Source organism: Ovis aries, chromosome 3, assembly GCF_016772045.2.
Source record: "Ovis aries strain OAR_USU_Benz2616 breed Rambouillet chromosome 3, ARS-UI_Ramb_v3.0, whole genome shotgun sequence".
NCBI classification, from domain to species: Eukaryota; Metazoa; Chordata; class Mammalia; order Artiodactyla; family Bovidae; genus Ovis; species Ovis aries.
The window spans coordinates 196172935-196198671 of record NC_056056.1 but is presented as its reverse complement, the minus strand read 5'-3'; the positions used below and the strand labels follow the sequence as shown (position 1 = coordinate 196198671).

The 25737-nt window shown below is 38.4% G+C and overlaps 1 protein-coding gene across 35 annotated transcripts in view; it reads left to right on the top strand.

Annotated features, from left to right (window-relative positions):
* The window catches only part of PLEKHA5 (pleckstrin homology domain containing A5), a 261293-nt gene extending 238886 nt beyond the window's left edge, over positions 1-22407 (top strand). For 18 of the 35 annotated variants that reach the window (XM_042247472.1, XM_042247469.1, XM_042247473.1 and 15 more), the window contains 8 exons: positions 1751-1868; positions 6804-6922; positions 13727-13936; positions 14782-14922; positions 15403-15527; positions 17207-17352; positions 18937-19039; positions 21522-22407. In XM_042247472.1, the coding sequence (XP_042103406.1) occupies positions 1751-1868; positions 6804-6922; positions 13727-13936; positions 14782-14922; positions 15403-15527; positions 17207-17352; positions 18937-19031 (954 nt within the window). In that variant the 3' untranslated portion in view covers positions 19032-19039; positions 21522-22407. Of the gene's footprint in view, positions 1-741; positions 931-1750; positions 1869-6803; positions 6923-13726; positions 13937-14781; positions 14923-15402; positions 15528-17206; positions 17353-18936; positions 19040-21521 lie in introns of all 35 variants that reach the window. The other 17 variants (XM_042247467.1, XM_042247471.1, XM_060413339.1 and 14 more) reach the window with 1 other exon arrangement.
* Positions 22408-25737: the final 3330 nt, after the last annotated feature.

The window sequence follows — 25737 nt, the reverse complement described above, 5'->3', positions numbered from 1 at the left end:
TTATAATTAAAACATGAATTAGAATTTACTCATAACAAAAATGTTTTCTAAATATATCTGTTATTGTCTTAATCTTGAAATTTCACTGGTTCAGTAATTTGGTGCTTTTAATGAGTGTGATCTTCTTCCCTTTTTTTAATGCAAAAATATTTGAATCACCACTTTTTATCTATGTTAGAACTTTAACATTGTCATACTTTTTCTAATCTAAGTAATTTTGAGTATTTATTTATCATTGTTTGGTGTATTTTTTAAAGTGTATGAGATAACTGATAGTTGGCTGTGTATCATGCATACCATAAAGAAATTACAGCTATAAAGAGATACTGTCAACCTAGTTGAAAGCATCTGTTGTCTTGAATTTTGTATAAAAGTCAACCAGAAAGAAATGGCTTTTTTTCTCTCTTAAATTTACCTAAACAAAGTGGAGCAAGATTTTTAAAATTAATTCTTCTATTTTTAAAATGAAATACAGTAGTTTCATAAATTTGTTTTGATGTTGAGCTTCAGAGTAAAGCTAACCTATGGTTACCGAAAAAATGAGATGCAACCAAATTTAAAACCCAGTTATTGGCTATCATAAACATTTTTGGTTTTACTTTTTGATATGAAACTCTTGACTTGGCAGTGTCCCTTTAATTTTCTTAAAGTGAATGTAAGTTAACTTACCATTGCAAAGAATTTCGATATACTTAATTCAATATGCTTATCTAAATAAGGTGACTATTCTACAATCTTTAGGAAGAGGAAGTAGTCCCACCTCGTCCTCCACTTCCTCGGTCCTATGACTTTACAGACCAGCCTCCCATAATCCCCCCTCTGCCCAGTGATAGCAGCTCCTTGCTCTGTTATAGCAGGGGCCCAGTCCATCTGCCCGAAGAAAAGAAGATTCACCAAGTTCAAGGATATCCAAGAAATGGATCCCATTGTGTAAGTGGCTGCAATAGCCACAGAGTAATCAATTGTACATCCCCTCATTTTTCCCAACAATTTATTTTTGACTCAATCTTTTCTTTTTATTATCAGTACTTTCGTGCTCATATATAACACCGTCTGTGTTTTTCCTGTTTCAGTTTTATGTTGCTTATTTTGTCATTTTCCCGCCACAATTTTAATATCTCATAGTTTGTTGCTTTTCATGAATATTTTCATCAAGTGGTTATGTTGCATGTGTTTAAGGAGCCATATTTTAAATCTACCACTTCAGGATATTGGAGGCACAGTGATGCCTTTAAATCAGAAAGATGCAAGGAAGAAAAAGATTCTCATCAGGAATGATGAAAAGGGCAGTTCAGTATAGGAAAACCGTTAGAGCATTTGGACATTGCCAGCGAGAGACATTACCCATGGGAACTAGAAAAAAGCTCCGAGGTTAAGTAAATGTATTAAATGTAATAAGCAAGGAGAAGAGAACAAGAAAAAAAGAAATAGGGTTAATTGAGTTAATATGATATAATTATTTTCAGACTTTAGTTATACTATGATAAAAATGTTCTGATGACTTTGTCCTTAAGAGGAATATTCTTAAAAACCAAAGGAATATTCTTTTAAAACCAAAAGATATACTGGTTAAAAATCTTCCAAAGTCTTTTTTTTCCCCATCCTAATTATAACACATATATTAATTGATTTATATCCAATATAGCCGACTGAGGCTTTTGATTGTTAACAGTGTGAGTTTTTGGAGGTAAACATTTTTTAAAAGACTTTTACCTTTTTTTTTTTTGTAATTACACATCTTTCTTTCAAGGGTCCAGATTATAGACTCTACAAGAGTGAGCCAGAATTAACAACAGTGGCAGAAGTTGATGAGTCTAATGGAGAAGAAAAATCAGAACCTGCTTCGGAAATAGAAACTTCTGTTAAAGGTCAGCATTTGTGATATGTCTTATCTCCTGTGTTTTCCAGACATTTTAGAAACAAATTCAGTTTGCATGCTGACAGAGTGCATATGCGAGCCCACAGTCCCTCATTTGAAACCTGTGGAATTTGACGAGTTTCTGAATTTAGAAGTTTTCAGATATTGGGACAATAATATGACCCATAAACTGTATATTGTAAGTCACCTTCTCTGCTAGGAATCTCCCTTTTTAAACACAGTAATATTTTTGGACTATTCATCCTTTGTGGGATAAAGACTAAAAAACTTCATGTCAGTTCAGGTGAGGTTTTATTGAGAAATAAGTTTATGTCAAACTTGTGAAAAACTTTTTATTTCCTAACCTGACACTTTATTTTTTAGTTTTTACTCTTTCAAAATTATACATAGAAGAGTAGGAATAAGACAGACTGTTATACAATTTCTATAAAAGTAAATTCTATGACATAATGCTTATTTTTCTGTGTATACTGATTATCTTTTAATACTTATTTATTTGGCTGTGCTGAGTCTTAGTTGAAGTATGTGGTATCTACTTCCCTGACCAGGGATCAAACCTGGGCCCCCTGCGTTGGGAGCTCGGAGTCTTAGCCACTGGACCACCAAGGAAGTCATCTGATTATTTTTTAATGCTAGTCATTCAAGAAATCAATATTATTTTTTTTAAAAAAAAGGATAGAGAGGGGGCTATTTAGGAATAAGACAGAAAAAAACAGATATAGTACAGTACTTGAACTTTGAGTTGATCATGGTCTAAAAGAAAAGCTCTAAAGACATTCTTTGGAGAATAATGGACATTTGCATAGGTTCTAGATACTGCCTAATGATGCTGTGAGACTGTGGTTATTTAGGAGATATAGTAAGTGAATTCTGAAACACTTAGGAGTAAAGTATCTGTGACTTACTTTCAAAAATGTTTCACCAAAAAAATTTGTTAGTGAAAAATACTCTAGAATGTGGGATTTTTCAGAAAAGTAATTTCTGATCATCATAACTTTCTAGTCAATTTTTTAAAACCTGCTAGAGAGTCACAAAGTAAATTTTGAACAATATGAAATGGTAATATTCATATAGTTTTTTCCATAATTGGAATATTTTTCAAGGTTTTCTAATGTCAGTGTTTTTTTTTTTCCCATTAGAAAAATACTGCTATCTTGAAAAGTTAATATCTATACACCTTTCTCATTCAAATCATATCTTCTCATTGAAAGTCTTTGTTAACTTTCTCTTTTCACAGACAAATTTAAGTTAAAGAGTCACAGGCTTAGTCCTTACCATATTGTTGCATGTAGTTATAAATATGCAGGAGTTATCAGACAGCAAACAAAAGTAAATGTTTTTGGTAACTAAATATCCTGGCCAATCCTCCCACAAACAGGGATTATAAAAGCTGCTTCAGGGACTTCCCTGGTGACCCAGTGGCTCAAACTCCACAGTTCCGATGCAGGGAGCCCCAGTTCACTCCCTGGTCAGGGAACTAGATCTTACATGCCATAACAAAGAAGTTGCATGCCAAAACTGAAAAGATCCTGCATGCCACAACAAATCGTCAGATCCCAAGTGCCACAACCAAGGGACTTGGTGCAGCCAAAAAAAAAGCTAGTTCAGGAACTTCCCGGTGGTCCAGTGGCTAAGACTTTGTACTCCCAACGCAGGGAGCCTGGGTTTGATCCTCGGTCGGGGAACTGGATCCCACATGCTGCAACTGAGTTCACATACCGCCACTAAAAGATCCCGCGTGCTGCAACTAAGACCTAGCACTTTTATATAAAAGCTGGTTCATATCACTTAAATTTTTTGAGAAGCTTCAACAAGTTGAAGAAAAGTAAAGAAAGGAATGTTCAGGTGGAAAATTACGTGAAGGGTGGTTCATTAGTCTAGGCTTCCCTGGTAGCTCAGATAGTAAAGAATCCACCTGCAGTTCAGGAGACCTGGGTTCTAGCCCTGAGCGGGAAGATTGCATGGCTACCCACTCCAGTATTCTTGCGTGGAGAATTCCATGGACAGAGGAGCCTGGTAGGCTAACAGTCCATGGGGTCACAGAGTCAGGCACAACTAAGTGACTAACATACATCATTAGTCTACTCAGACCACCGTAACAAAATACTATAGAACAAGTGCTTGTTTTGTGGGGATTTATTTGTTTGTTGGTTTTGTTTTGCATATTTGGTTGTGTTGGGTCTTAATTAAGTCATGCAGGGTCAGTTAGCCCAAAGCATGTGGGATATTAGTTCATGGAGCAGGGATCAAACCCATGTCCTCTGCATTACAAGGCAGATCGTTAACCCCTGGACCACCAGGGGAGTCCCACCAAGAGCTTTACACAACGGACCCTTGTTCTTACAGTTCTGCAGGCTGAAAGATCAAGTTCTGGGAAGGTTTTCTAACTTTTTATTTTGTGTTGGGGGTGCAGTTGATTAACATACAATGCTGTGATAGTTTCAAGTGAACACAAAGGGACTCAGCCAGCCATACTCCCCTCCCACACACACAGAGCACTGAGCAGAGGTCCCTGTGCTATAGAGTCCTTGTTGGTTATCCATTTTAAGTGTGGCAGAGTGTACATGTCCCTCCCAAACTCCCTAGCTATTCCTTTCCGCCTCCCTTTTCCTGGGTAACCATAAGTTCATTCTCTTAAGTCTGTGAGTCATAACAACCTCCTTTTATGTCCACAACATAAAGGGGCTAGGGTTTCAGCAGGAATTTTAGGAAGACCACGTCAGTCTATAGCAGGAGGCATCCAGGAAGTTACTAAGTGGAGCATGAAAGCCAGCTTTCACTTTGTGACAGGATAAAGCTCAGAGCATGAACATATTAGTAGTCTGCTAGGAGACCCAGTCAGATAAAGTTGGGACCCTCTGAGGGGTATACTCTTTGTGAAAACTGATTAATTTGGTTTCATCAAAATTTAGAACTTTTGCCCATCAGAACAGGAGAAAAAATTACCAATACATACACCTGACAAAACCTTTGTATCCAAAATATATAAACAACCCTTGTAAATCAATAATAAACAACCCAGTGTAGGCATATAAGCCTTGGAGAGCTAACAAATAAGGTATACAAATGACCAGTAAGCACATGGAAGAGTTTACAACTTATTGATCATAAAAGAAGTGCAATTTTAATGCAAATAAAAATCACAATGTGCACCATCTAAAATGACTGAACTTCAAAGACTGACTGACTACCTAGTGTTGGTTAGGATGTGGACCAGCTGAAATTCACACCTATTTCTGGGGTGGTCGAAGATAGAACAATAGTCCGGCAGCTTCTTATAAAGTTAAACATGCAGTTATGAAACTTAGGAATCCTATGTATCTACCTAAGAAAAATGAAAACATAACTCCTCACAAAGACTTATTCAAGGGTCTTTACAGCAAGCTTTAATTCATAGTAGACGAAAACTGGAAGCAGTCACATGTCTGTCAAGAAGAGTATGGATAAACAAATTTTAATACTCTTCAGCAAAAAACTCATAGATATATTTATTCATAAAAACTGTACTGTCTGAAATATGTTCTCAAAGTTTTTCCTCTTTTAAAATTTGGGTTTGTTTTTTAAGTGTAATCCTAAAAATAAAAAACAAAATTTTAATTTAAAAAAGTATAATAGACTCTCATCTGAATAAATTGTCTGAAGTATACAGATCAATTACAGTGTAGTTTATATTTTACCACATGACTTAAAATAGAGCTCTTAAAAATGGATTGCTGTTGTAAAGCAATTATCCTTCAATAAAAAAAAAGAAATGGACCATTGACTGGCACAACAGAAAAGTCTTTTGTTTGCTTTATAAAATTACTTGTAACATAGCAGTCCACCTCTTCACATTCTCAGATATACAATTCTCATAAACACACAGTTTCATAATATTTCGCCTTGATTCAGCTGCAGATTGTTTGGTTCTTAACCTATAGGGACCGTGAATGGTTGACCACTATCTGGTTTTAGTGGGAAAAATAAGATTTCATTTTTCTGTTGATACTTAGTTCATGACGTTAGTGAGCCCCAAGAGAGTGATTTTTTTTTTTTTTTCAACAAACCATCAAGATTTGATTAATTCCTTCCTTTACTTGTGTCCTCCGTGGACAACAGTGCACATCTTCTGCTTAAACAAGACAACTATGATACAAGTGAATACATTTTCTGTTAACTGACCACTAGCTTTTATTGTTATGTTAATGATTTTGTGTGCATAGCCGTGTGTTGTTTTCTAATTATAAAAGTAGTATGTATTCATTCTAGAGATTTTCAGAAATGGGAAAGAAAAGTTAACTTCGATTGCCTATAGTTAACTTCTCTTAACATTGTTAGTAGATTCTTTATTGAAGTAGTGCAGTGTGATTGAAAGAGATCAAATGAAAATGAAGGACATTTAGGTAAATGACTACCTTTCGACAATAACTTTGCTAATCTGCGTGAGGGGATTAGATTAGGGTACTTTCAGCCTCTGAAAATAATTGTAAATATTTCATGAAGAAGGAGAGCAACAACAGGAAAAGCAGAAACCCCAGCCATGATGCTGCTGAGCTATATGGATGTGAAGAAGTCCATTAACCCAGAAACTGCATTTCCTTTACCTTCTTGTCTTTACAGAGTTGTTGTGAAGATATATGATCCATTGACTATTACTAAATTTTTATAATGTTTTAATGTCATCTGTTATAGTCAGTAGAACTTTATTTCTAAATCTAACCCTAAATTTGTCTGGTTAGCATCATTGCTGGTTTATAGATAAAATGACTAATGAAGGGTTGTTAATGTTTCCTTATCTCTTTTCAAACAATAAATTTGCATTCTAATTTTAAAAGTCTCAGAAACTGAATAGATCAGTGAGAGATAGTATCATGTGAATATGTTTTAGAGAGAGCAGTGTCATGTGAAGATGTTTTATAGAACTTACTGCTCTTTTTACTTTTAGGTTCCCACTTTCCTGTTGGAGTAGTACCTCCAAGAACAAAGTCACCAACACCTGAATCTTCGACAATAGCCTCATATGTAACGTTAAGGAAAACTAAGAAGATGATGGATTCAAGAACGGTATTTAACTATCCATTAATTTCTAGAAGGATTCTGAAACCTATTTATTGCCACATTTATGTAAGTTTTAATTTTAGGGGATTGTTTTGGAAATTTTTTTTGGCGTACCCTGCAGCTTGCAGGATCTTAGTTCTCCAACCAGGGATCAAACCCATGGCCCGTGCAGTGGAAGTTCAGAGTGCTAAGCACTAGACCACCAGGGAATTCCCATCAAAACTTTTTTTTACATATTCTAAGAAAAAATTCGCAGTCTTAATTTCTAAAATTCCATTCAGGGAATTAGCACCTCAGGAAGCCCTGGGGGTGCAGTGGTACCATGCGCCACCAGGCATGGCGCCTGCCCATACAGGCGATGTGGGTTCAGTCCCTGGGTTGGGAAGATCCCCTAGAGGAAGAAATGGCGACCCACTCCAGTATTCTTGCCTGGAGAATCCCATGAACAGAGGAGCCTGGCAGGCTACAGCCCATGTGGTCACAGAGTCAGACACGACTGAAGTGATTTAGCAGCCACACAGTTGACATCTCAGAGGACAAGCCTAATTTAGGTTTTTTTTGCTCAGACTCCACATGGAGCCTTTAGTGACCAGTTTGTGGAATCTGTTCTCAGATAGCTGCTCCTTGACACCTCTAAGAATTTCCTTATGAGAGTGATAAACACATTCTGTGATCAGACAAGCTGATGGATTTATAAGCCAGCCTGAGTTTTCAGGGCCTTTCTGCTGTGGGAGACTTAGACTTTGCTAGTCCTCTGGTTACAATGAGAAATGTGAATTAAGAATGAGAAGGAAATCCTCTATTTTTCACACTTTCATCTAAGATCCATTTAATTCAAACTGACTTTTCACCAGTCTAACCTTGGTTTTCTTGGGAAGATTCCCAGAGGATTTAACTCACTTCCCCAAGTACTCTCTCGAAATTTGGACTGCGAAAGAACTTTCACTTTTCACCTTTTTCTAAAACTTTTCATCTTTATAAATTCTATTTATGTGGTATGAGATAACTTAAAATGATAAGAAAAGACTGAAAAGTACAACAAATGATGATGATTCTTGAAAGATACTAAAGTACAAGCATAACATATATCCCCCAAATTCTGACAGATTTATATATAAGAAATATAATGGTTCTGTAATACTACTGTTCATAGAGTTAGGAATATTTTTAGATTAAAAGGGTGTTTTCTTTGAAAATAGTAATGTAAACAGGAAAATAAAACTTAAAATGCATGTTGAGAACAAACAGATATTTTGTGGATTTATATTATTCTATAACTATCTTTTTAAAAAATAATAACTAACTTAAATACTGGGGCTTCCCCAGTGACTCAGTGGTAAAGAATCTGCCCTGCCAGTAGAGGAGACGTGTGTTCCATCTCTGGGTTAGGAAGATCCCCTAGAGGATACATGGCAACCCACTCCATTATTCTTGCCTGGAGAATCCCATGAACAGTGGAGCCTGGTGGGCTAGAGTCCATGGGGTTGCAAAGAGTCAGACATGATTGAGTGACTAAACAACAACAATCATAAATGCCAGAAGAAAGACATATGTAAACAAATAACTGGGGTAAAAGTATAGAAGACTATAGTTATATAATACTGTACTGGGAAGTCCTTTATAAACCATATAGATGCCAGGAGAAAATACTTGCAATATATGAGACAAGTTCCATAATATATGATGAATGAATATAAATCAGTTATTCATAGGGGACTTTTTAATGGAAAATATACAATAGTAGTAATCCCCAGGACGGGGGAGCCTGGTGGGCCGCCGTCTATGGGGTCGCACAGAGTCGGACACGACTGAAGCAACTTAGCAGCAGCAACAGCAGCAGTAATTCACAAGTATATGAAAATGGCTCAACTCCGATGATCATTTTTTTAATGTAGTGCTGAGCTGAACACGATGCCTCAGACTATTAACGTTGTATACATATACGGAGAGATAATCTGTGTGCTATTTAACATGCTTCCTGAAGGTAAACACTGTGGCCAATGCATGAAAGTGAAAGTGAGTGAAGTTCAGTCATGTCAGAATACTGCAGCCTCTCCATCCATGGGATTTCCAGGCAAGAGTACTGACTCCGATGATCATTTTTAAAGTGCTGACTGAAACCCCAATGAGATACTCTTTTCTAGTTACATTGGAGAGAAAATGTAAAAATTAATAATATTTTGCATTAAAAAAAATAAAGTAGATTTGTATAATATAATTTGGAGAAAGAAGTTTCACTGAGACAACACTGTTTCACAAACACAGAAAACCAGGAAGAATACATGTTAGTTGTGTATAACTAAAAAACAACAGTGCTAAAATAGCCAGCATCCTAATCAGTATCTAGAATTTACTCTTTTTAAAGGGGAAGGGATAGTTAGGAAGTTTGAGATGGTCCTATGCAAACTGCTGTATTTAAAATGGATAACCAACAGAGACCTATAGCACATGGAACTCTTCTCAATGTTGAGTCCAAGCCTGGATGAGAGGGGAGTTTGGGAGAGAATGGATACATGTATATGTATGAGTCCCTACATACATATACAGGAATTGAGTCCCTACACTGGTCACCTGAAACTACCACGACATTGTTAATCCAGCTATATGCCAATACAAAACAAAAAGATTAAAGTTTGATAAAAAAGAAAATACATATATATTTTTTTCCCACAAAAACAAATGTTTTGATTTACAAATAAATGAGAAGCGTGATCATTTCTGCACTTTCATGCTTTTCCGTTTTCATTTTCCTTTTAGTTTCTGCATTAACTCTTTAAGATATTCTCTACAGTAGAATATAGTTCTAGAGCTGTGACTGCTGCCCGGCAGACAGTTTCATTTTTATCTATTTATTTTTTGGCTGTGCTGCGTCTGCACTGCTGCACACCGGCTTTTTCTTTGCTGAGCCTGGGCTTCTCTAGCCGGGGCACGCAGGCTCTAGAGTACACAAGCTCAGTAGTTGTGGCATACAGGCTGAGTTGCAGTATGTGGGATCTTAGTTCTCCAACCAGGGATCGAACCTGGCTCCGCTGCACTGGGAGTCTGGAGTCTTATCCACTGGACTACCAGGGAAGTCCCTGCAGACACATTTAGGTTGCATTGGAGAGAAAACAATCTTGTCTGTTATCCTGATATACTGCTTCTCACTGTGTGCTTAGTTGCACATTTGTGTCCAACTCTTTGCAATGCCATGGACTGCCGGGCTCTTCAACTGCTTAGACAAGAAATACTTAACCTTTGCCCTGGGTTCTTTCCAGAACTCTAGCAACTCCACACCAACATCCTAGTCAGTCTTCAGCAGTTGAGTCCAGAGGGCACAAAACACCTGTGCACTCTCTTCTGTAGATCTTCAGTTTAGTTCAGTTCAGTTCAGTCGCTCAGTCGTGTCTGACTTTTTGCAACCCCATGAACTGCAGCATGCCAGGCCTCCCTGTCTGTCACAAACTCTCGGAGTTTACCCAAACTCTTGTCCATTGAGTCAGTGATGCCATCTAACTATCTCATCCTCTGTTGTCCCCTTCTCCTCCTGTCTTCAATCTTTTCCAACATCAGGGTCTTTTCCAATGAGTCAGCTCTTCGCATCAGGTGACCAAAGTATTGGAGTTTCAGCTTCAACATCAGTCCTTCCAATGAACACCCCAGACTGATCTCCTTCAGAATGGACTGGTTGGATCTCCTTGCAGTCCAAGGGACTCTCAAGAGTCTTCTCCAACACCTCAGTTCAAAAGCATCAATTATTCGACACTCAGCTTTATTTATACTCCAACTCTCACATCCATACATGACCACTGGAAAAACCATATTCTTGACTAGATGGACCTTTGTTGACAAAGTAATGTCTCTGCTTTTGAATATGCTGTCTAGGTTGGTCATAAGTTTCTTTCCAAAGAGTAAGCGTCTTTTCATTCCATGGCTGCAATCACCATCTGCAGTGATTTTGGAGCCTAAAAAAATAGAGTCAGGCACTGTTTGCCTGTCTATTTGCCATGAAGTGATTGGACCAGATGCCATGATCTTAGTTTTCTGAATGTTGAGCTTTAAGCCAACTTTTTCACTCTCCTCTTTCACTTTCATCAAGAGGCTCTTTAGTTCGTCTTCACTTTCTGCCATAATGGTGGTGTCATCTGCATATCTGAGGTTATTGATATTTCTCCTGGAAATCTTGATTCCAGCTTGTGCTTCCTCCAGCCCAGCGTTTCTCATGATGTACTCTGCATAGAAGTTAAATAAGCAGGGTGAAAATATACAGCTTTTTCCTATTTGCTGACGTACTCCTTTCCCTATTTGGAACCAGTCTGTTGTTCCATGTCCAGTTCTAACTGTTGCTTCCTGACCTGCATACAGGTTTCTCAAGAGGCAGGTCAGGTGGTCTGGTATTCCCATCTCTTGAAGAATTTTCCACAGTTTATTGTGACCCACACAGTCAAAGGCTTTGGCATAGTCAATAAAGCAGAAGTAGATGTTTTTCTGGAACTCTCTTGCTTTTTCGATGATCCAGCAAATATTGGCAATTTGATCTCTTCCTCTGCCTTTTCTAAAACCAATCTGAACTTTGGAAGTTCACAGTTCACGTATTATTGAAGCCTGGCTTGGAAAATTTTGAGCATTACTTTACTAGCGTAAGAGATGAGTGCAATTGTGCAGTAGTTTGAGCCTTCTTTGGCATTGCCTTTCTTTGGGATTGGAATGAAAACTGACCTTTCCCAGTCCTTGGCCACTACTGAGTTTTCCAAATTTGCTGACATATTAAGTGCAGCACTTTCATAGCATCATCTTTCAGGATTTGAAATAGCTCAACTGGGATTCTATCACCTCCACTAGCTTTGTTCATAATGATGCTTCCTAAGGCCCACTGGATTTCACATTCCAGGATGTCTGGCTCTAGATGAGTGATCACACCATCGTGGTTAACTGGGTCGTGAAGATCTTTTTTGTACAGTTCTTCTATGTATTCTTGCCACTTTTTCTTAATATCTTCTGCTTCTGTCAGGTCCATACCATTCCTGTCCTTTATAGAGCCCATCTTTGCATGAAATATTCCCTTGGTGTCTCTTATTTTCTTGAAGAGATCTCTAGTCTTTCCCATTCTCTTGTTTTCCTCTTTCTTTGCATTAATCAATAAGGAAGGCTTTCTTATCACTCCTTGCTATTCTTTGGAACTCTGCATTCAAATGGATATATTTTCCTTTTTCCTTTGTTTTTCGCTTTTCTTCTTTTCACAGCTATTTGTAAGTCCTCCTCAGACAGCCGTTTTGCTTTTTTGCATTTCTTTTTCTTGGGGATGGTCTTGATCCCTGCCTCCTGTATAATGTCACAAACCTCCATCCATAGTTCATCAGGCAGTCTGTCTATCAGATCTAGTCCCTTAAATCTGTTTCTCACTTCCACTGTATAATCATCAGGGATTTGATTTAGGTCATACCTGAATGGTCTAGTGGTTTTTCCCACTTTTTTCGATTTCAATCTGAATTTGACAATAAGGAGTTCATGATCTGAGCCACAGTCAGCTCTCGGTCTTGTTTTTGCTGACTGTATAGAGCTTCTCTATCTTTGGCTGTAAAGAGTATAATCAGTCTTATTTTGTTGTTGACCATCTGGTGATGTCCATACATGTTTAATATCTAAAGTTTCTGTTATATCAAATAAGGTAAAATATCCTTATGACAGTTATTGGTGTACTTAGTAAGAAAGTGAGAAGTAAAAACTGGTTGTTTAATGTGACTGATGTTTTTAAACCATTCAGTAAACCATAAAAGTGAACCACGTAAATGTATATATATCTATATATCTATATGTAGATATATATATAGATATATATATAAAATATAGCCATCTGATTTATAGAAAATAACTTCTTCCTTAGTTTTATTATTGCTCATAAGCTAAGAATGTCTTCTCTACCAGTCTTTTCACAGTAAAAAAATAATGTGTGACTTGAAACTTTACATTTTTTAGTATAATAAAAGAAATTACTAAGGGACTTCCCTGGTGGTCCACTGGCTAAGACTTCAGTCTCCCAGTGCAGGGGGCCCAGGTTTGATCCCTGGTCAGGGAACTAGAACCCACATCCCATAATGAAAATCTTGTGCAACAAAGGAAAAAAAAATTACTGATATTTTGAAGCCATGCCTCTTTTTTCTCTTGAGTTTTATACAATTTCCCATTTTAGGGCTGTGAGGTAGGGTCACTTCAGAGCTTCATACCATACCGTTTTTGTTTTGTTTTTGTTTTTTTTAAACGAGCAAATACCTTCCTTAAGTTCCTCTTTTCTTGCCTTCCTCCTACCTCCCACCTCTCTCACTTTCCATCACTGATCATGCATCAGTGTACTCGTAAAGTAATCTGCTTTTCTGGTGTTATGTAAATGACATCTAAACCTGCCACTTTTGGTTTTGCCAACAAAATTAATGCATTTTAAAACACTTTTTTTAAATTAAAAATATTATGTTTATTTTTGTGCTGCATCTTCATTGCTTCTTTTTTCAAGGGCTTTTCTCTAGTTGTGGCGATAGGGAGCTACTCATTGTGTGTGGGCTTTTCATTGTGGTGGCCTCTTGTTGTGGAGCCTGGGTTGTGCGGCCTGCATGCTTTAGTAGTTGCAGCTCGAGGACTTTAGAGCAAAGACTTTTGTGGCACAGTTGTTCTGTGGCATGTGGGATCTTCCCAGACCAGGGATTGAACCATGTCCCCTGCATTAGTAAGCAGGTTCATATCCACTGTGCCACCAGGGAAGTCCATTTAAAACGTTTTTTTATTTTAACATACTTGTGTCCTGTATTCAGGATTCATCTGTTTATTTTCAATTTAAAGGAACGACCAAGAAGTGCAGTGGAACAGCTCTGTTTGGCTGAAAGCACTCGACCTAGGATGACTGTGGAAGAGCAAATGGAAAGAATCAGGAGGCATCAACAAGCATGCTTAAGGGAAAAGAAAAAAGGATTAAATCTTATTGGTGCTTTAGACCAGTCCCCCTTACCAAGTCCTTCAAATTTAAGGGATAATCCATTCAGGATTACCCAGGTATATATATCAGTTGCTTTTACTCATTCTTGTGGGTAAATCTAGTATCGGTTGAATCTTAGAATCACAGAGCTACATGGTAGATTGGTTTTTAAATATTGGCAACATAGATAGTTATATTATTTAACTCTTATGATATGCCAAGACAGCTTGGTAAAATGGAAATAGCCCTGGGATCAAAAAACCTTGGCTAAATTACTTGTTGGCTGCCCTCCTATTGTGAACTTAATCTCCTCTACTCTAAATCAATAAAGACATAACCTGTCCTGTATATGTCACAGAAATACTAAGAAGATAAAATTTGCTTTCAACAAATGTAAAATGCCATGTAAGATAGTCCCCAATTCCCCTCCCAATAAAATGTGCAGTACTCTGTATCCTAATTTAGCATGTCCTAAATTGTAGCAGGGGAGAGCTTCAGAATAAAACTTGTACTATGCAGCACATTTTAACTTCAGTCTTATAAAGAGACACCATTCCGTCTCTTATTATTTGTGTGTTGGTTATCCTGATTCATAAATCAGAGCAGACCAGTGAACCTTTCCAGAGGCTTCAGTCGGTCGATCCGTTTGTTGATGTGGACTAACTGAAAGTGCCTTCCTGTCATCATGGAAATCTCTTAGCATAGTTGGAGAGAAGGCGTTTCTAGGAGAGGTTAACAGTTGAGTAACTGTACATTCTACACATTACCAAATAGATGATTAATATATATAAGATGCTACTGTTGTTTCTCATAAGGAAACCTTGCAAATGAAGGGCCAACTTAAAAAATTAGCAGGTACTATCTAGAAACTACACATACCTGTATAGTATGAATCTAAAAGTACTGTCTATCTGTTGAACAGGCTCGAAGAAAGGATGATAACTCTAAGGAACTGGACACTGTCATCAGAGAAAATGACATGAAGCCAAACCACGACACTCCTTCCACAGACACTGTTCAACTAAAAGAAGCTGAACCTCAAAATACGGATTTCAGCGAAGAGGTAGCAAGATTATTTTAGGACACAGATTCCAAAGGGATAGATTTTTTAAGATGAGATCAGGTGGGAAGGTTGAAGATCGTTTTGTGTGGCATTCTGTCACAGAGGATGCTGATCTCAGTGAAATGATAGGTTTCATGTAATTTGATCAATATATATGTTCAGCCATGTAAAAAACTGGGTTAATTGAAAACTCAAAACATGATCAGTTGAGGCTGGAATAAATTACCATTGCCCCAATTAAAGAATCTTTAATCCCAAAGCAGCTAGTAATGGCAGTGTACTTTTTGTCCTTCTGATGTAGGAAAGGATGTCACTGTTTTTAATATACTTGATTCTAAAATATATTTCAGTAAATATTTGATATGGTATAGTGTTTAATAAGCTTTTATTTGGGAATCATTCTAGATAATTTGCTCATATAGCAAATATGGTAAAAAAAAAAAAATCATTTGAAAAAATAAATTTTTCCTTCTTCCATAGTTTAAAAAAACTGAAAATGTTTTTTCTGAAACACTTTTCACACCTGAGCCAAATGGAGTGAATTCTGAGGAAGTGATGGATAAAGAAGGAGACAAAAAAGAGATGCCTGAACATGTGCCATACAGGTAATAATTAGAGAAAACAAGCAAACAAAGGGATCATCCGCTAAATTAAATTCACCTGCTTAAAAATGGTAAACTTTATGGTCAGAGGTCTTAGATGCCACTCCCATAATATTTACTTACAAGCTGTAGGATCTTAAGCAAGTTACATAACCTTCTTAAATTCGAGTATCTCACCTGTAAAAATGAGGGTAATAGTAGTAACCATCTCACAAGTGTGTTGTCAGGATTAAACAAGAAAATAAATGTGCAGCACTTAACTCTGTGCTAAACACCTAGGAAGTGATCAATAAATACCTTAAAAAAATTTTTTTAGCTTTTTATTTTATACTGCAGTATAGCCGTTTAACAGTATTGTGATAATTCCAGGTGGACAGCAAAGGGACTCAGCCAGACATATATGTGTATCCATTCTCCCCCAGACTCCCCTCCCATCCAGGCTGCCACATACCATTGAGCAGAGTTCCCTGTGCTATTCAGTAGTACTTTGTTGGTAATCCGTTTTAAATATAGCAGTGTGTACATATTGATCTCAAACTTCCTAACTATCTCTAGGCACACAAGCTGTAGCAAAGTAAGCACCTTACCATATAATGACAGATGTTGATCAGCTGTCTAAGCTGTCTGATAAGCATTCCAAAAATTATAGTGATTTTCTGTTTATTTTTTAACTGCATTTGTTAACTAGCCTTTTAAAATGCATATCCTCAATCTCACCCTCCATAAAAACATTCGCAGTGCTAGAAAAGAGAAATACTGTGATTTCATGTCATAGGAGTGCCTTTATCTCTGAAATGAATAGCAGAAGTGAATCTGGGGTCTTTTAGTTTGTATTTTGTTTTATTCACTTACTTATCTTTGGCTGCACTGGGTCTTCACTGCTGCCCTGGGGCTGGCTCTAGCTGCTTTGGGCAGGGTTCCTACTGCAGTGACTTCTTACTTCTTACTTCGAGCTTCTTACTGCAGTGACTTCTCTCGTTAGGGAGCACAGGTTCTAGGCTTGTGGGCTCAGCAGTTGTGGTACACAGGCTTAGTTGCCCCGAGGCATGTGGGATCTCCCTGGATCAGGGATTGAACCCATGTCTCCTGCATTAGCAGGCAGGTTCTTCACCACTGAGCCAGCTGGGAAGCCATGGGGTGGTGTGTTTTAGATTAAAGTAGACATTAAGGGACTTGTCAGGCAAATATAGTCAGACTTTGTTTGGATCCTGATTTAAACAAGTAACTCTTAAGATGACGTTATAAAGCAGTTGAGATCATTTGAACACTGACTGGGTATCTGATGGTATTTACAGATTGAGTGATAGGTCCTTAATCTGCTTAAAAATAATTTGGGGAGGAGCAGGCTGAGGGCTTAGAATGAAACAAAAATGACAATATGTGGATTTAAAAAAAACTTTGAGCAAAATGTTAGCAGTTGTGCAATACAGATGGTTGCATCGTTTCTGTAAAGATTTTTCATAACAGTTGGAAGAAAAAAATTGCATTCTGATGTAACAAATTTGGGGGACCTCCCTGGCAATTCAGTGGTTAAGACTCCACACTTTCAACACAGGGGGCGTGGGTTCAGTCCCTGGTTGGGAAACTGGGATTCCACATACCCTGCAGCCAAAATAATAATAATAATAATAAAAATAGATTAAAAAATAACAAATTTTAAAATACCTTTCTATTTTCATTAGCCCTCAAGAGGAGTCACAGATCCCAAATCATAAACCAGAAGGCCCCCCTGCAGAAGATACAAAGGACAATATTCATGAGCAGGAAGAAAATGTTCTTTCTTACGAACTAACTCCTGAGGCTTCTAGAGGAAATCAGACAATGGCAGGTAGATATTACACGTTTCCTAGTTTTCTCACCGGTGCTTCCTCTGAACCTCTGAATTTATTTGCTGTGTGGAGACTCTAGCAAGGGGGCCACTCGGGGACATCAGCTAGAGACTGAGAGGTCTTCGCCTTCCCACCCCTGCATGGTCAGGAAGACTGCTGCTACTCAGGATCCAGGGCCAGTCCTGTCTCAGCAACTAGAGCTGCCCTCTCTCTCCGGCTTGGATGTCACTTCCTTCTTTTGTTTGTTTTTTTGATCTTAACCTTAACATGTACCTTAAACTTTTTACAACTTGGAAATCCTACCTATTTCTCTGACATTGCATTCCTAGAGTATTCATAAACCTCTCCCCCTCTGGGAACTGTGGAAGATTGAATATCTAAACTATTAATAGTATAATGGATTTACTTACTTAGCTCCTACCATAATCCACATCTGGGTTTTTCTCTGATAGTAAAAGATCATGAACTGTATAGCATGTGAAAGAAAAATACATTTTTGTCTATGCTATTCTTTTATACTTTCTAGATTCTTCAAAATCTTTTTTCTTTTTTAATGATTTTTGGCAAGGGAAGGGTGTAGGAGAATGATACCACTAGTATAAATCATCAGCTTTCCTTCTCATAGCCCATAAGCAAAATCTATTTCCCTTCTCCACCTCCCACCCCCCACCCCTAGTCTTTTTGCAGAAGGGTAAGCACAATGAAATTCAATTACCTAGGACTGTTCTTAAGAGCATTTTCTGTATCTTATATACTTGTAACATGGAAATGTATATTATCAGCCATGTTCCTTTGTAACCAATGTGAAGCACCATCTTTTCCTTGTCTCTTATCACTTTCAAGGCAATGTGCATGGGCATTCTCATTTTTTACATAAGATTATCATTGGTCACATCAGGTTATTTGTACAGCAGGTCTGGGTTAAAGGGTGGGGTGTGTGTGTGTGCGCCTGCGCGCTCAGGCCTGTCCCACTCTTTGCAACCCCATAGACTGTAGTCTGCTAGGCTCCTCTGTCCGTGGGATTTTCCAGGCAAGAATACTGGAGTGGGTTACCATTTCCTACTCCAGGGGTCTTCCCAACCCAGGGATTGAATCTTGGGTCTCTTGCACTGGCAGCCGGATTCTTTACCACTGTGCCATCAGAGAAGCCCAAAGGACTATGGTGGGTGTATTTAAACCCCAACACTTAAACCATCTGTAATATTTAGCTGCGTGGAACTAGAAAAGCCTTTTAAAGTGAGAAAGGGTTAAGTCACTAAAGACATCTGAAAATTAACCTTGAAACAAAAAAACTTAGAAAGGAGAGAGAATTCTTAATTTTTTCCAGTTTCACTGCAATATAATGGGCATATAACATTATATAAGTTTAAGGTGTACAAGGAAGAATTTTTAAACTGTCTTCAAGAGACATTTCATCCTGAATAATTTAGCTGTCAGAATAGCGAAAACGCAGAAGCAAAATGCAGCTAATAATTCCTTCCCGACACATGTTCTTATTGTGCTGGGACCACAGCGTCAGAATTTTCTGCTCCAGAGGTGTCTGCGGGGCTTTGACCTTGTCCCATTTTCTCCATGTGTTCCAGCGCAAAGCCTGCCTCCGTCTCCCGACTCCTCCGCGTCACCCGTCCCGTCCGCGCAGCCGCAGCTCACAGAAGGCTCCCACTTCATGTGTGTGTAGTCTCACAAGTACGTCATTTCCTTTCGATTCTGTGGTTTACCGTTCAAGTTTTCAACTTGACTTTTATTCCTCTGTTGTTTGAGTGGCCAAAACCTGCAATGAATTCTGTCCTGTGTATTAGTGATGGTTGGCAGGGCAAGTACACCAAGCGTTTAAACCATGGGCAATAAAACTTTGCAGCAGCGGCCCTTCGGTGATGCGCTCCGTGACCACATTTTCTCGTGTCTCTTCTTTCATTGTCTGTAAAAACAGCCAGACCCGGAGGGAAGGGCCTGTGCCAGGACAGGCCTCCTGGTGTTTTGCAGCTGTGTTCCCAGCTCATGGTTCTTTCCATAGTCGGGTCTGAGAATTCTGTTCAAGTCATTACATTTTGATCCAGAAATTTTTTTTTTTACAGTCAGGGTGAGGTATCTTCCATACTGAGAGTTTGCTAATTATTTTTAAGGATAAAGAGAAGGTCATGGTACAGCCAACTAGATATGGAATCGAAAATCTTTTGAGATCCATCAGAAATTATTTCTGAATACTTTTAAGTCAGTAAAGTAGTTATCTAAAAGCCACTAGTGGGCACAGGGAGAAGGGCCCTTTCTCACCCAGTATTCCTTTGACCACAATTTAGAACTGAGAATAATTTTCTAAGGTCCTTTTTTTCCCCCCTTAATTTCATGCCTTTATTTCTGGCTGTGCTGGATCTTTGTTGCTGTGCGGCTTTTCTCTAGTTCCAGCAAGTGGAGTCTGCTCTGTGGCTGTGGTGCATGGACTTCTCGTTGTGGTGGCTTCTCTCGTCCCAGAGCAGAGGCTCTAGGGCACCCAGGCTCCAGTAGTTGGAGCTCCCAGGCCCTAGAGCTCAGGCTCAGCTGTTCTCACAGCATGTGGGATCTTCCCTGGATGAGGGATCTAACCCGTGTCTCCTGCATTGGCAGGTGGAGTCTTTACCCATGAGCCACCAGGGAAGCCCCCTGAAGTCTTACTTTTAAACTTTATCAACAGCTGGTACATTTTACAGCAATTTTGTACTCACGTACTTTACTTTTCAGAAAAACTGTGAGGTATAGAGTGAGCATTTTATGCCTTTTTCTGCACTTTGTTTTCTCTCAGTATCTGCCAGATCTTCTAATGTTTAGTGCCTTAGGATTACCACCTATTTCTGTTAAACCGTTAAAGCTATGAAAACACCTACAGATTTTTTGAGCATAATTATAAACATGTTCTTTGATTTTTGGATTCTCAAAATCAATGCCTACAGACACTAACTTGACTCAGGTTTTCATCCAGTAGTGCTCACATTTTCTAGAATCTACTTCCATTCACACCTTTTTTGGTAGAAGCTGTAACCTATGTCCCTTTTTTTCAGCCAGAGGATTTATGTTTAACAGAAGGCAATGGCATCCCACTCCAGTACTCTTGCCTGGAAAATCCCATGGGCGGAGGAGCCTGGTGGGCTGCCGTCTCTGGGGTCGCACAGAGTCAGACACCACTGAAGCGACTTAGCAGCAGCAGTCGTGTATCTAGAACTTTTATTTGAGATCATGTCTATCTGGAACCCAGAAGAGGCTTGCTTTGTTGTCATTTGGATCTCTGCAGGATTATTGTCCTTTCTGGGGTTATTTGTTACAGTCTTACCTGTGTCTTTGCTCTGTCACTTGTACATTTAAACTTTAAATACATTCAGAAGTGGCAGTTGCCACTAGTGACAGAATAACACCAAACACAGGGATAATAAACATCATGTTCCCTTGATGCCTCCTGTGCAAAGAATTGATCAATGGCCTCTGTCTATCTTGGTGGTGACATGTACTCTAAGAGCCACTCTCATTATCTTTTGGTTCAATAAACAAGTTACAACTCACTGTACTCAAGACCATTATGACAGTTAGGAATGTTCACAGTTAAAACTCGAATACATGGCCAGGTTCCTTAAGTTGTTATTATTGGATTTTGTTTTGTTTTACTTTTGTCCCAAGAACCATTGGCATTGCCTGCTGGCATGAGATCCAGGGTTTGCTGGATATTTTCTAACCTTGTGGCGTGCAGTCATCACGGCCAACCAGTGGCATTCATGCTTGCGTTATTTTACAGTCCATCTTCTCGTTGCGCATGTATCATTTTCCTGAACTTTTTTTGGCAAGAGTTACGGAGGTTTCACGCAAGACAGACACACCACTATGTAGGCAGCTTAATATAATACTACATATTTTAGTAAAGTCATGCAGATCTGGCTCATTTTGTCAGTCTTTTGGATTCAGCCAGAAGTTTGGGTCCTTTTTTCCATCTGAATTGCAATTTAACTGCATTATGTTTCTTTGCTTTGTGAATTAAGCTTATGGAAATGAAGAGAAGATGTCCTTCAATGGTTATTATGTTTTAGGATTTTCGTGGCCATGCTTGTCAGTTCTTTTGTTAGAGAATGTCACCCTCAGTTACTTTAGGAAAGGGTCATTCATTAACTTGGCAGATGTCAAAGTAATTTTCCTTCTCTGTATTTTTCAGCTATACTGACTTCTGTTGAAACCATTCAGAGCTGAGGACATGGACCTTTGGCAATGTGAGAAGATATTGTACAGTATATTTTAAATCTATGAAATTCATAGTTCTGATGCTTTTGGCCACAGAGCATCGTTTTATCACTTCTGGAAAATGTTTATTCCAAAACAGCTTTAATGGCCCATATGTACACTCAAGGTTCTGTAATGTAATCTCAAGGTTATTACTCTGACACCAGCTTGCTGCTATGATTTCAAAGCACATAAGTAAAGGTGCTTTTTAGTGTGCAGTCTACAGCCAGAGCTTACGTAGTTGCTGATCTCCAGGTTTTGATGTTTCTAAAGTCTGGGTGGATTTATATTTCTTTTCATTTTTCAGTACAGAAAATTTAGTTATTATTTCCAGTGAAGCTTGTTTTCCTTTTTTTTCTTCTTCCTCCCATTTCAGCTACTGCAATGCTTTGTTTCACACTTGATTTGTAAAAATTTTATATATATATTTAAAATGTGCCATTTTATTATTGCTAAGTGAAGTATGTCTCGTTTCCTGCTATAATTATTTCTCAGTCAGATTGCATTGTCAGCAGTTACTGCCACACTCTTGTCAGCTTAAACACAAATGTTACCGCTTACTTTTTCTTAAAAAGCAATTTAAAATGTAGGTATTTTGAAGTACTGGGCTTCTACTTCATTGGACTAGATGTGTACAGCAATAAGCAGGTTTTCAAATCCAGTACTTAGTTTGTGTACAAATGTAATTATGTTCATTGTGTATATATTATACAATGAGCACACGTAATGTAAGTATTAAAGGCTACTTACTATTGTTTAAATGCAAATGTTCATATCTCATTTCTTTTTTATCATGTTAAATAAATGTTGATGTTCTTAAATGACTTGTGTTAGAATTTTTGCTCTTCCCATGTGCAATGGAAAGTCAGACTTTAAGAGACTTCTCAATGAAAAAGTAGTCTGTTAATCTCATTGCAGACAGCACCAGAACAACTGTGTCTGTCGTCCAACTCAGCTCTCCTGTGTCGAAGCTGAGAGAGAGAAACTGACTTGGCCACAATCACTTTACGCTTAATGACAAAATCTGCACCAGAATAAAGTTTCTCTGATCTTTCAACACCAGTGGGCAAATTTAGTTTGTCAAGTCTTCTGTACCTACTTCCTCTTTCCGTTGGTTTTGGTGTCATAGAAAGTAGCTTCTAGCATCTGTAATCTCGCTCTACTTAGGGGATTGGACTTGGGGTGGGGGCGGGGGCAGCCAGTTACTTCTCTGACCTGGGTAACGAGAAACCATTTCATCATCATAAGCAGGACCCTCAGAGATCGTTTTCTCTTACAACACATTCTCTGCAGATGTTCACGCTCTTCAAAATCAATTACATTTCCTTCCCTGTATAACCTTTTGTTCAGGCTATATATTGTTCCCACAGTAGAAGGAAATGTGATGCTTTGGGATTCCTATATAACACGGTTGAAACTAAATCGGCGCTGGTCAGTCTTTTTTTTTTTTTTTTTTCATGCTATGTTAAAACAGATTTAGATTTAATTTAAAATGCACATGTATGAGAATTCATCCAAACAGAAATACACAAAATGAAGTGCAAATAGATACAGTCTGTAATGTAGGAGGTGAATGAAAAGAGAGGTATAAACGGGAGAAGAATGTATAGCTCTGTCTGTCCATATAAACATGATTACATGTGTTACCTGTTTCTGAAGATGGCTTCTCAAAGGAAATAATAGTCAACGGATGATGATGTCCCTTTAGTCATGATACAGAGATTGTTGTCAAGTTTTTATGGGTATATTGAGGTTGAAAGTTGATTTTATTCTTTGGGTTTTGTTTGGGTATTTTTGTGCAGTGTTTGTCTTTATGTTTGACTGGTGTGTGTGGTATGTTACTTTTAGTTTACTCTAAGCACATTTTTTGAACTATTGCAAGAAGGAAAAAATGTCCTATTCTGGAATATGTGGACGCTAGGGAGAATTTGAAGAAAGTAGTATAAAGTAGTTGTAACTCTTCATTCTGGCTTTCAACGTTTCAGAAAGCCAGATGAAAATCATATATTTACAAACAGTAAATCAACACAGGTATTTGTTACAGGATATAGTAGAGGGACTATTAATATGCTTTAAAAACTTGGACTAAATCAGTACTCTCTATCTGACCTAAAGCTCACCTTTCCCAACTTTCCCCTCTTATAGGAGAGGTGCATAGAGAGCTCAGGAAGTCCCAAGACTCGTGGTAAGGAGGGCAGACAGACTGGGAAGGCCATTACACCAAGTTGGGGGGGTTAGGGGTTACCGTAAGGGCCACCTCTCAGCCATGGAAATAAGCTTTAGAGTTCAGTGCATGGCTAGTTGGGCTGGTTTCTCAGTCATCACATCCATGTACCTTACCCATCCCCAGTGATTTGACAGTTGACAGCCATAGGGTGGTCGAAAAGTAAACAGGTTGGGAATTCCTTGGTGGGTTGGATTCCAAGCTTCCATCGCAGGGGGCGACAGGTTTAATCTTTGGCCAAAGGGAAAAAAAGGAAATAGATAACCATAGAAAAGAGATCTGCAAATTTCTCTGGTTCGATACTTTCAAAAGTTTTTTTTATTTTTTAATATTTCGCTTAGCTGCATCAGGTCTCAGTTGGGGCACTTGGGATCTTCCATCTTCATTGCAGCATGCAGATCTTTCTGTTTTTTTTTTAGTGGCAGCATGTGAACTCCTTAGTTGTGGCATGTGGGATCTAGTTCCCTGACCAGGGATCCAACCCAGGCCCCCTGCACTGAAAGTGCAGAGCCTTAGCCACTGAATCACCAGGGAAGTCCACTACAAAAGTAGTTTTAATAATCATGTGCCCCTTTGTACATTTTAAGTTTGATATCCACAATTTTTCATCAGTTGGACTAGTTAAAAAGAATACAGTTTCTAGCATGCTGTGAATATTAACTTTTAAAATAAACCTGTTATCTCAATTTTTATAAATGTACCCAACAGAGTCTACGTACTATTTTGGTACATATATCTACCATTTTTAATTATACAAACCAGCCTTTTAATTTTTTTTTTGTTTTTGTTCTTTTGGCTGCGCCATACAGCTTACATGACCTTAGTTCCTTGACCAGAGATTGAACTTGGACCACGGCAGTGAAAGCCCCGAGTCCTAACCACTGAACCTCCAGGGAATTCCCATAGCTAATATTAATCAAGGGCTAACTTTATCTAACGTTACAGTTTCTAAATTTACTAAGGCGCTATTACTCATTATCTTGTTTGAGCAGTGCTTTTAGACTGGGCCACAGTTTATCATGTATCAGAATCACCTGAAAAGCTTGTTAAAATACAAATTGCTGAGCCCCATCCCTAAAATTTCTTATTCTGTCTGTCCAGAGTATGATCCAAAAATGTGAATTCTAATTCTTAACAGGTTTCCAGGTGATAACTGATGCCTGTACTCCAGAGACCACACCGTGAGAACTTACAATATAGAACAAGGTTCTGTGTTGTTCATTGAGTTTTTGTTTTTGTGTTCATTGAGTTTTTGTGTTGTTCATTGAGTTACATGTGGTGGTAAAAAGGGGCTTCAGGATAAATTCAGTTTTTATTTATGAAGGTGTGCATCAGTCAGTTCAGTCGCTCAGTCGTGTCTGACTCTTTGCGACCCCATGAATCGCAGGCACACCAGGCCTCCCTGTCCATCACCAACTCCCAGAGTTCACTCAAACTCATGTCCATTGAGTTGGTGATGTCATCCAGCCATCTCATCCTCTGTCGTCCCCTTCTCCTCCTGCCCCCAATCCCTCCCAGCATCAGAGTCTTTTCCAATAAGTCAACTCTTCACATGAGGTGGACAAAGTACTGGAGTTTCAGCTTTAGCATCATTCCTTCCAAAGAACACCCAGGGCTGATCTCCTTCAGAATGGACTGGGTGGATCTCCTTGCAGTCCAAGGGACTCTCAAGGGTCTTCTCAACACCACAGTTCAAAAGCATCAATTCTTTGGCACTCAGCTTTCTTCACAGTCCAACTCTCACATCCATACATGACCACTGGAAAAACCATAGCCTTGACTAGACAGACCTTTGTTGGCAAAGTAATGTCTCTGCTCTTCAATATGCTATCTAGGTTGGTCATAACTTTCCTTCCAAGAAGGTGTGCACAGAGTGTAGAAAAACTAAGACAAATAATGTAACAACTTAGAGATGTTCTATCCCTAG